The sequence below is a fragment of the Ranitomeya imitator genome, chromosome 6, assembly GCF_032444005.1.
Source record: "Ranitomeya imitator isolate aRanImi1 chromosome 6, aRanImi1.pri, whole genome shotgun sequence".
Lineage (NCBI taxonomy): Eukaryota > Metazoa > Chordata > Amphibia > Anura > Dendrobatidae > Ranitomeya > Ranitomeya imitator.
In genome coordinates this window covers 511,015,819-511,028,068 of record NC_091287.1, presented here as the reverse complement: position 1 = coordinate 511,028,068, position 12,250 = coordinate 511,015,819, and the positions used below count along the sequence as shown (strand labels likewise).

Here is a 12,250-nt window from a genome sequence, read left to right as displayed (position 1 = left end):
TAGAGGCATATGGGGAGTGCATTATACTATATGGAAGCCTATGGAGAGTGCATTATACTATATGGAGACCTATAGGGCGTGCATCATACTATATGGAGGCCTATGGGGAGTGCATTATACTATATATAGATTCCTATGGAGAGCGCTTTATCCTATATGGAGACCTATATACATACAGCAGGCGCTCAGCATTGGGGTATCAATAGGATGAGGAGTTTGTGGAAGGTTGAGAATATATGATGCCGTTCTGGAAATGTGAGAAGTCAAATGTGACTTTGATGTAATATCTGCAGCTGAGTCCTTGCTGGAAGAAGTTGTCATTTCGGTCTCGGCCACATCGACAACATGGGAAAAGTGAACGATTGCATCAAAAAGAATGTCAGCTGTAAGTCACTATCTGTAACTGTACTGTAATCTCTTATATGTTCTGCAGGACTGGTATCTTCCACTACATGGTCACCACATGCAGTAATATCAGTGTTGGTCTTTGTATAAAGATTATTTTTAGTAACAGCCCGAATATCTGCTGATGTTCTCCTACATCTACTATTAGGGTGCGCCACCATAGTTATAATCAGGGTTACCTGGTTAGGGGCCCACTCAGAAGTTTTCGTGCCCCCTGAATGAAAACCCTAGCTATGCCTCTGCTTATGATACAGATATTGTAACTACTACAGTTCAGGAACTTTCAGAACATGCATAATCAACATCTTAGCAAACCAATTTACACTAACGAATTATATAGTCTATAGCAAATAGCTAATTATCGTGATTCTTGAAAAATAAGAGTACTTACCTGTCGTCTAGAAGATATTGTGTTATTGGAACATCTACTGGATAACTTGGAGTTGTAGACCTTGTTCTGATGAGTTGAGTCATTTCTCCAGGTCTTTGAGTTTTCCTTTGGATCAGCTGGTATGGGGTTTAGAAATAAAATTCTTGCGATAAGTCCATAAAGCACAGTTGCTAATGTCATTGGTACAGCATAAAATATACCAAAATCTATCAAGTAGATTGGAGAATAGTAACTCCGGTCAACTTTGTAGCCACAACTCACCACAGTTGCATCTCTGTAGACAGTCGTGTTGAGGTCAAGTAGAAAAAACCACATCATGCAGTAAAGTGAGGTAAAGACCCAAACAAACACGATTATCTTCTTTGCTCTGGAAATGGTGCATAGAAACTGAGCTTTGATAGGATGGCAGATTGCAAGGTATCTTTCAATGGTGAAAGCAGTGATAGAACAAGATGAAGCATTAATACCCAAATACTGGAGGAAAGTTATGCATAGACATCCCATATATCCATAGACCCATGAGCCATAGACACTGTCGGTGATGTTGGGAAGTCCTGCTGCCACCAGGACCATTAGATCGGCAATTGCGAGGCTTACAAGATAACAGTTGGTTGGAGTCCTCATGTGCTTAGTCCTAAGTACTACCAGAACCACCATGATGTTGCCAACAATCCCAAGTCCACAGATTACAACCACCAGAAAAATAGTGACCACTTGGTACTCCACGCTGTTCCACTCTGGCTCTTGGAATATTGAGCTATTCAGGTCAGTGAAATTCTGATTTTCCATGTTCACAATGATAGAGAAGCCTCGAGGTATAAACGTGGCTTTTCTTTTACATCATCTTAAAGTAATACTTCATCCAAGAGTTTCCTATGGGGGAAAAACGATCAGTATATATTATTATCAGAATATAACATGGAACAAAGTGATCGTTTATCTGGCCGAGGAGAGATCAGTTTCCATATTGTACTCATATTTACAAATGTTTGCATTTTGACCCTGTTTCAATTCATTTGCACCACAAAAGAGATTTTATTCCTCTATTTGACAGTTTGTATTGTTACTCCCCATAGACAGTCACCATGGCCATCTAAAACAGCCACCAATGATGTCATTATGGACAGTATGTTATTTTGGTGGAAACTAAACAATGGAGATGGAGCAAAGGTTGATAGAGCCCAAGCAAGGTCAGTAGTGGGTCAAGTAAATTACAGAGCATATTTCTGAATATTGAGGACCTTTGGTTGCAATTTTTAGATTAGAAACCCTTTAAACTCTGTAAAAGTGTAATATATTGTGTTATTGTTTTTGCTTTTTTCCTTTCCCACATACTGTGAAACATCAGCATTGATTCCTGTATGTCAGGATTAAACATCAGTGTATGACCAATGAGGGACTGACCAACATTTGACCAAGTAGGGATTGACTCTCTGGGACATCCCAACTGACAGCATGAAAGGATGAGCTGCAGTACAAGACACTGCCATCTTTTATGTATAAGAATATAGTGATGGACATGATGGGGTTGGGACGGGTCTTCAATGTTTAAGCCCCAGAGAACTCCTTTCAGTCCTGGTCTGAAATCCTACCAAGAAAATCCTATGAATTGTGTATACATCTTTCCAGTGTTGGCATATGTTTCCTGTATGGGCTTGTTCACATTAGTCTAATACGGAGCATTGCGGTACGAGAAAACATCACATTGCACTCTGACCAATGATATACAATGATTCAGTGCTCATCTGCATGTTTTTTCTCAGCTTGGATCGGACTGAGATAAAAATCACAGCAAGCTGCAATGGACTGCAGAATCAGATCGCACTCGCCAATGCAAGTCAATGGGTGCGAAAAAAAAATAGGGCAGCACATGGACCATGCGTGAGCCGTCCAATTTTTATGCACACATCTCAAAAGAAATCCAACATTTCATCAGTACAGTAAAATTACAGCCTAAAGTGTCAGAATAGAATAGATAAAAAGATGTCCGTGAGCTAAATATAATATAAAGTGCTTTGCGTGTGTTTTTTTCTGTGGCTGTTTTTAGCTAGTAAATAATTAAATAAATTTAAAAAATTGGTGTGGGCAATGGGAACCTCCTTATTTTTACTAACTAGATCAAGGAAAGTACATGACTGTGAGCTGGTGTTATGATTCTGGGAAGGGGCCAATATCCAACCAATATTCATCCGATTACTATCAGTTCTCAGCTTCCAAACAGAAAATTCTAGCACTACAGAGTGAAACTGTATTTGTTAGTTATGTATATAGATGGCTACTCTTAGTTTGCACCTGTACACACCAATTTTCTATTTGGAAGTGACAGTCAGTCTTTGGCTATTTATATATTGCCTCTGTTACCAAGCTCTCCACTCATCAGCCTGTGACAGCTTCATGGATTTCTATGATGTCACGCTTGGGTCGGGAGAGTCGCGGCCAATCCTTGCACTGCGGTCCGATCTTGGACTTTTTGCATAGACGTCTACATGAGCACTAAGACTGATGCGCATGTTTATAGTAGTACTAGCTGAAGAGCCCGGCGTTGCCTGGGCATAGTAAATATCTGTGGTTAGTTATAGCACCTCACATCTCTTATTTTCCCATCATGCCTCTCATTTTCTCCCTTACATCTCTCATTTTCTCCCTTACACCTCTCATTTTCCCCCTCACTCCTCTCATTCCCCCCTAACACTTGTCATTTCGACCTCACATCTGTCATTTTCCGATCACTCCACTATTTTCCCTCACTCCTCTCATTTTGCACTCACACCTTTTCATTTTCACCTCACACCCCTCATTTTCACCTCAGTATATACATGTTTGTCATCTCCCTTATATATAGTATACACCTGTATGTCTTCTCTTGTATATAGTATATACCTGTATGCCATCTCCCCGGTAAATAGTATATACCTGCTGTATGTCATCTCCTCCTGTATATTGTATATACCCATGTGTCATCTCCTCCTGTATATATTATATACCTGTATGTCATCTCTTCTGTATATACTATATATCTGTATGTCATTTCCTCCTATATATAGTATATACCTGTATGTCATCTCCTCTATATAGTATATACCTGTATGTCATCTCCCCTGTATATAGTATATACCTGCTGTATGTCCTCTCCTCCTCTATACCTATGTGTCATCTCCTCTTTTATATAGTATATACCTGTATGTCATCTCCTCCTGTATATAGTATATACCTGTAAGTCATCTCCTCCTCTATATAGTATATCCCTGTGTATCATCTGCTCCTGTATAATGTATATACCTGTGTGTCATCTCCTCCAGTATATAGTATATACCTTTATGTCATCTCCACCTGTATATAGTATATACCTGTGTGTCATCTCCACTGTATATAGTATATACCTGTGTGTCATCGCCCCTGTATATATATGTACCTGTATGTCATCTCCCCTGTATATAGGATATACCAGGATGTCATCTCCTCCTGTATATAGTATATACCTGTGTGTCATCTCCCCTGTATATAGTATATATGTGTGTGTCATCTCCTCCTATATATAGTATATAACTGTGTGTCATCTCCTCCTGTATATAGTATATACCTGTAAGTCATCTCCTCCTGTATATAGTATATACCTGTGTGTCATCTGCTCCTGTATATAGTATATACCTGTAAGTCATCTCCTCCTGTATATAGTATATACCTGTGTGTCATCTGCTCCTGTATATAGTATATACCTGTGTGTCATCTGCTCCTGTATATAGTATATACCTGTGTGTCATCTCCTCCTGTATATAGTATATACCTGTGTGTCATCTCCTCCTGTATATAGTATATACCTGTGTGTCATCTCTCCTGTATATAGTACTAAATTGACAGCCTGATAAATCCCCAGCCAACAGGAAGCCCTCCCGCCTGGCAGTATATATTAGCTCACACATACACATAATAGACAGGTCATGTGACTGACAGCTGCTGTATTTCCTATATGGTACATTTGTTGCTCTTGTAGTTTGTCTGCTTATTAATCAGATTTTTATTTTTGAAGGATAATACCAGACTTGTGTGTGTTTTAGGGCGAGTTTTGTGTGTGTTTTAGGGCGAGTTTCATGTGTCAAGTTTACACATGTTGAGTTGCATGTGGCGACATGCATGTAGCGACTTTTGTGAGATGAGTTTTGTGTGGCGACATGTGTGTAGCAACTTTTTGTGTGTCGAGTTGCATGACAGGTTAGTGTAGCAAGTTGTGTGCAGCAAGTTTTGCGCGTGGCGAGTTTTGCGCGTGGCGAGTTTTATGTGTGGTGCATTTTGAGTATGTGCAAGTTTTGAGTGAGGCAACTTTTGCATGTGTTGCAACTTTTGTGCTTGTAGCAATTTTTCCGCGTGTGCAAGTTTTGCGTGTGGCGAGTTTTCCATGAGGTGAGTTTTGCACGTGTGGCGAGTTTTGCGTGAGCCTAGTTTTGCATGTGGCGAGTCTTGAGCGGCGACTTTTGTGTTTCGACTTTTATGTGGCGAGGTTGGTGTATGTGTGGTGAAATGTGTGCTAAGGGTGGTATATGCGTTCAAGCACGTGGTAGTTTGTGGCGCCTTTTGTGTGTGTGTTCATATCCCCGTGTGTGGTGAGTATCCCATGTTGGGGCCCCACCTTAGCATCTGTACCGTATATACTCTTTGGTGCCATCGCTCTCACGCTTTAAGTCCCCCTTGTTCACATCTGGGAGCTGTCAATTTGCCTCCAACACTTTTCCTTTCACTTTTTCCCCATTATGTAGATAGGGGCAAAATTGTTTGGTGAATTGGAAAGCGCAGAGTTAAAATTTCACCTCACAACATAGCCTATGACGCTCTCAGGGTCCAGGCGTGTGACGGTGCAAAACTTTGTGGCTGTAGCTGCGACGCTTCCAACACTTTTCCTTTCACTTTTTCCCCATTATGTAGATGGGGCAAAATTGTTTGGTGAATTGGAACGCGCGGGGTTAAAATTTCACCTCACAACGTAGCCTATGACGCTCTCAGGGGCCAGACGTGTGAGTGTGGAAAATTTTGTGGCTGTAGCTGCGACGCCTCCAACACTTTTCCTTTTACTTTTTCCCCATTATGTAGATAGGGGCAAAATTGTTTGGTGAATTGGAACGCGCAGGGTTAAAATTTCGCCTCACAACATAGCCTATGACGCTCTCGGGGTCCAGACGTGTGACTGTGCAAAATTTTGTGGCTGTAGCTGCGACGGTGCAGATGCCAATCCCGGACATACACACACACACACACACACATTCAGCTTTATATAGTAGATTTACCAGCAGATTACCATTATGGCTTTAGGAAAATACCATTCCTTAATAATGAAGAACATAGGAGGACAATTAAGAAAGTAGATCTAATGGGTCAGATTTACTTTCATGCCTAATATTTAGACAGTGCAAACTTGGAATAGACGTAGAAAATGTGCCCTTGATTCCCCCCCCCAAAATTTCAGGAAGCCTCATCCATCCATCAGGCTGAAGCTGCATGTTTCTCCTATTTGAGGAAAGTTACCACGTACTATTCCTTATCTAGATATGGAGATTGCAGGATGAGCAAACCTGACAGTACATTCGGTATTAGGAACGTGCTTAACTAGCAATTTCCGAACATCTTACTATTGAAATGGCTTTCTGCCAAGGAATGCCAATTCTTGTAGTCCCGAATCCTCCATCAGCAGGACAGCCATAACCTGCTGACATAAATGGTGACAGCCTGTGTCGGCACCCTATACAGAGAGTCCGAAACTGTGCTAGTATATACTGACAGCTCCTACAGGGCTTGTGTGAGAGGAAGGATATATGTTCCAGAGCTGATTCTGTAATTTACCAGTGTCCTTAACATCTCAGGAGGACTCGTGAGGCATGTGGTGGTGATGGAGTGGTGCCAGCCAGAAGATACCAGAGCTTCCAAAAGTGATCCACTCCTGCAGGCTTACCTATTATTGCGAATGACAAACTCAGCTCTGCTGCATTAATAACCTCAGCTAAGTTACAACTCTGTGAATATTCGGGAGGTGCTAGCTATGCAATTGTCTAACACTGGAATAGTAATCTATCCATCCAAGAATCAGAAAGTCCTAAGATATGCACACAATAAAATGTGTAGCACATGTATATGGTCTGAATGTTAATGCAACAGACAGTTTTGAGTCACAAAGGTCTATAATTTTTTTGGATGTTACATGGGATGTATAAGGCTACGTTCTCACGATGAGTTTTTGGTGCATATTTTTTGGAAAAATGCAATTAACCTATTTTGCCTAAAGGGTGCAGAAATGCATCAAAAACTGCCCAAAAGCTCATTGTGGAACGTAGCCTTACGATAGATCTTATGTCAGGTCTATTATGAATCAACATCAAAATTAGGTATTGAACGTCGGATATTATTTGGGAAGACTATTATATTTGGTCTATAATGGCTAATATCTCATTGGAGGTCTGTAAGTTTAGATATTAAGCAAAATGTATTTTTTCAAAATTATATATATTTTACACATAATAGGTCTATGATGATGATGAATGTTACATGTATAATACTGGACGTTATAATATGTATAGCTATTATTTTATTACTTTTTTGTCTTATAAGTTATACTTAATGCAGAGGCGCTACTCCAATTCTTCCTTATCCTTGCTAATATAAAATGTATAAACCTCCTAAATACATGCTGTCTTATAAATTATACATCCTTATGCAAACCTCTCATGTAAAAGCAGTGATAACCAACGAGATCTCAACTAGTGATGATCAGCAACAGTAACAAATGACCTCCTACCTGTCCATGCCCGGGAATCCAAAGAGTAGTGTCAACCTCTTGGGATGTTCTCCAAGAGCCGAAGACAATGTGATTCCTCCTTGTCCTTGAGATAAAAATTACTTTCTAACTTTTTTTTTCTTCTTGGATGAATGGAGTGGTGTCAAAGATACAAATAGGAGATAAGTAATAATTCAGTGCTGGTTTTATGATGTCTCACAAGTTCCTCTGGAGCAGAATAGATGAGGAGTGACCCATCTGCTCCCAGCAGAACAGCAGCAGCACTTGGAGCAGATTTGTGATATAAGGTGGCTTTCTGTCAGATCTTAAGAAGCTCTGTAATTCATTTGATCACTACAGAGGCCAAAGGAATCAAACCCCATTGGCACACGTCTGACAGTGATGAGGAATAGCTCCCTCCTCACCAGCCCCTTCCCCTCCACATTCAGCATTCACCAGTGAAATGCAAGTATGGGCAGCAAGAAGCGAGAATATCACAAATCACATCTAAGAAACCGCCTTGATTAATGCCAGGCTGCCTCTACAAAAAAAAAATAAAAAAAAATCTATTCCTGAGATTGAAAGAGAGATTTAGTAGTAAAGCTTTGTATTCTGTAAATTCAGTATTTAACTCACAAGAAACTGCCCTCAGTAGTATACCCCTAAACCGGGGAATCAGGTACCACTAAATACCAAATACCGTACATAAATCACATTTTTTTGGTGATTAGTTACACTATATACTAAATCCCAAAACAAGTGGTACTCTCAAAATAAAATATCATTTATTAAACATAAATTAAAAATTAATTTAACATACAATAACAAAAATAATAATAACAAAAAAGTGCAAAATCCAATAAAAAGAGGGACTTAGCAACCATAGGAAAACCACCAAATTTCTATAACACTATGGTGTGTCTAAATACAGGGAGAGCTAAATACCACACAGAAAGACCTCTAACTGGATCTAATGGGAAAAATATCATAGCCCATAGCTCTCCCTGTATTTAGACACACTATAGTGTTATAGAAATTTGGTGGTTTTCCTATGGTTGCTATGTCCCTCTTTTTATTGGATTTTGCACTTTTTTGTTATTATTATTTTTGTTATTGTATGTTAAATTAATTTTTAATTTATGTTTAATAAATTATATTTTATTTTGAGAGTACCACTTGTTTTGGGATTTATTATATAGTGTAATCACCAAAAAAATGTGATTTATAAATTCAATATTTAGTATATCTACTGGTGGTGGTGAGCAAATAACACAATATACATAATAACATATAATAGTAATGCAGAAAGAAGCAAATACAAATAATTGTAGTAATAAAATTGCAAAAAAAACCATCGACACTCCCTCTATCTGAAACTAAACCTGTCAAAAACTGAACTCCTCGTGTTCTCTCCCTCTACTAACCTACCTTTGCCTGACATTGCCATCTCCGTGTGCGGTTCCACCATTACTCCAAAGCAACATGCCCGCTGCCTTGGGGTCATCCTTGATTCTGACCTTTCATTCACCCCCCACATGCGATCACTGGCTCGCTCTTCTTACCTGCATCTCAAAAACATTTCTAGAATTAGCCCTTTTCTTACTTTCGACTCTGCAAAAACTCTGACTGTTTCACTTATTCATTCTCGTCTGGACTATTGTAACTCTCTACTAATCGGCCTCCCTCTTACCAAACTCTCCCCGCTCCAATCTGTCCTGAATGCTGCAGCCAGGATCATATTCCTCACCAACCGTTACACCGATGCCTCTACCCTGTGCCAGTCATTACACTGGCTACCCATCTACTCCAGAATCCAGTACAAAACTACTACCCACATCCACAAAGCACTCCATGGCTCAGCACCACCCTACATCTCCTCCCTAGTATCAGTCTACCACCCTACCCGTGCCCTCCGCTCCGCTAATGACCTCAGGTTAGCATCCTCAATAATCAGAACCTCCCACTCCCGTCTCCAAGATTTTACACGTGCTGCGCCGATTCTCTGGAATGCACTACCTAGGTTAATACGATTAATCCCCAATCCCCACAGTTTTAAGCGTGCCCTAAAAACTCATTTGTTCAGACTGGCCTACCGCCTCAATGTATTAACCTAACGATCCCTGTGTGGCCTATTTAGGAAAAAAAAAACCTATTGTTTTTATTTATTTTTTTAAATAGGCAATCAGGTTCCTCGCATCATGTTCTCATTCACTTTATGCAGTTAATAGCCCTTTGTGTCTGTACTGCTACATACTTAGGCTGATAACTGGTTCATGCAGCTTTACATGAACACCCGAGCCTTACACTATGGCCGGTCCGAATAACTAAAGCAATTGTTACCATCCACCTCTCGTGTCTCCCCTTTTCCCCATAGTTTGTAAGCTTGAGAGCAGGGCCCTCATTCCTCCTGGTATCTGTTTTGAACTGTGATTTCTGTTATGCTGTAATGTCTATTGTCTGTACAAGTCCCCTCTATAAATTGTAAAGCGCTGCGGAATATGTTGGCGCTATATAAATAAAAATTATTATTATTATTATTATTAAAATATTAGTACAACAAAGAGCCAATACAAATCATTATGTCGGGCAGCACGGTGGCGCGGTGGTTATCACAGCAGCCTTGCAGCGCTGGAGTCCTGGGTTCAAACCCCACCAAGGACAACATCTGCAAAGAGTTTGTATGTTCTCTCCGTGTTTGCGTGGGTTTCCTCCGGGTACTCCGTTTTCCTCCCACATTCCAAAGACATACTGATAGGGAACCTAGATTGTGAGCCCCATTGGGGACAGTGATGATAATGTGTGCAACCTGTAAAGCGCTGCGGAATATGTTAGCGCTATATAAAAATAAAGATTATTATTATTATTATAGTAACAAGATGGCATAAAAACAAAACAACAAAAAAGCATAAAATATTAGTAAAATAAGAAGCCAATACAAATAATTACAGCAATAATACTGAAAAAAATCATAATAAAACATAAAATAATATAATAAGAAACTAATACAAGTAATTATAATAATAATGAAATAAACATAACATATATAACAATGCAGTAAGAAGCTAATACAAAAAATTATAGTAGCAAGAAAAAAAACCCCAAAACACAAAGAAGCATAAAATATTAGTACAATAAAGAGCTAATACAGATAATTATAGCAATAATACAAAAAAGAACCATAATAAATCATAAAATGATAGTACAATATTAAAGTAATAGAAGTAATTATAATAATACTACAATAAACAAAATCAAATAATAATGAAATAAACATAACATATATAGTAATGCAATAAGAAGATAATACAAATAATTATAGTAACAAGATGGCAAGAAACCCCCCCCCCCAAAAAAAAAAAACACAAAGGAACATAAAATATTAGTACAATAAGAAGCTAATGCAAATAATTATAGAAATAATATTGCAAGAAAATGCCCCAAAAGATGAGATAACAAATAGTACAATAAGGAACGAATTAGAGAAGAATGGATTCATCTGAGGAGTATCGTGCTTAAGTCGAAGTTTCTGAAACTTGCCTTTTCACGTGAATTTGAACATTTTAAGAACCAATTTGTGCTTTGCAAAAAAGCATTCACCACACTGCTGAAGTATCAGAGAGCAGTCAAATGTCAGGCTCACCCCATAATGTCCTGCAGCTATGACGTCTAGTGGATTATCACACTTTATATGCTGGCGGACAGCACCTCAGCCGTCACAGATCAACAGTTTCCAGGGTAGCAGACTTTGTATGGCAGAGTTGTATTCCATCTCCACAGTCACTGGGTAAGTCTCTCCCTCTTGTACAGTGTAAGCTCTTACAGCTGGTCCTCTCTTTTTCTCTCTACTGTAGAGTGTAAGTTCTTATAGTCAGTGGGGTCCTCTCTCTTTCTCTCTCCTGTAGAGTGTAAGTTCTTATAGTCAGTGGGATCCTCTCCATCTCCTGTAGAGTGTAAGCTCTTATGGTCAACGGAGTCCTCTCTCTCTCCTGAAGAGTGTAAGGTCTTATAGTCAGTGGAGTCCTATCTCTTTCTCTCTCCTATAGAGTGTAAGCTCTTATGGTCAGTGCGGTATTCTATCCTGTAGACTGTAAGCTCTTATGGTCAGTAGTTTTCTCTCTCCTATAGACTGTAAGCTCTTATGGTCAGCAGGGTCCTCACTCTTTCTCTCTACTGTAGAGTGTAAGCTCTTATGGTCACTGGGGTCCTCAAACCTGTAGACTGTAAGTTCTTATGACCAGCGGAGTCCTTTCTCTCTCCTGTACAGTATAAGCTTTTATGGTCAGCGGAGTCCTCTCTCTCTCCTGTAGAGTGTAAGCTCTTATGTTTAGTGGAGTCCTCTCTCTCCTGTAGAGTGTAAGGTCTTATGCTTGCTCTTATGTTTAGTTGGGTCCTCTCTCCTGTAAGCTCTTATGGTCAGCGGAGTCCTCTCTCTCCTCTATAGTGTAACCTTGTATGGTCAGCAGGGTCCTTTCTCTTTCTCTCTCTTGTAGGGTGTAAGCTATTATGGGCAGTGGAGTTCTCTCTCCTGTAGAGTGTAAGCTTTTATGGTCAGCGGAGTCCTCTCTCTCTCTCCTGTAGAGTGTAAGCTCTTATGGTCAGCTGAGTCCGCTATCTCCTGTAAAATGTAAGCTCTTATGTTTTATTGGGCCCTCTCTCCTGTAAGCTCTTATGGTCAGCGGAGTCCTCGCTCTCTCCGC

The 12,250-nt window shown here is 39.7% G+C and overlaps 1 protein-coding gene across 1 annotated transcript in view; it reads right to left on the bottom strand.

The window, feature by feature from the left end:
• TRHR (thyrotropin releasing hormone receptor) overlaps window positions 1-7,926 on the bottom strand; it is a 159,627-nt gene extending 151,701 nt beyond the window's left edge. The window contains exons 1-2 of the mRNA XM_069731785.1: window positions 7,575-7,926; window positions 797-1,669 (exon numbers count right to left, since the gene is read on the bottom strand). Coding sequence (XP_069587886.1) covers window positions 797-1,585 — 789 coding nt within the window. The 5' untranslated portion in view covers window positions 1,586-1,669; window positions 7,575-7,926. The remainder of the gene's footprint in view (window positions 1-796; window positions 1,670-7,574) is intronic.
• Between the last annotated feature and the right edge of the window lie 4,324 nt (window positions 7,927-12,250).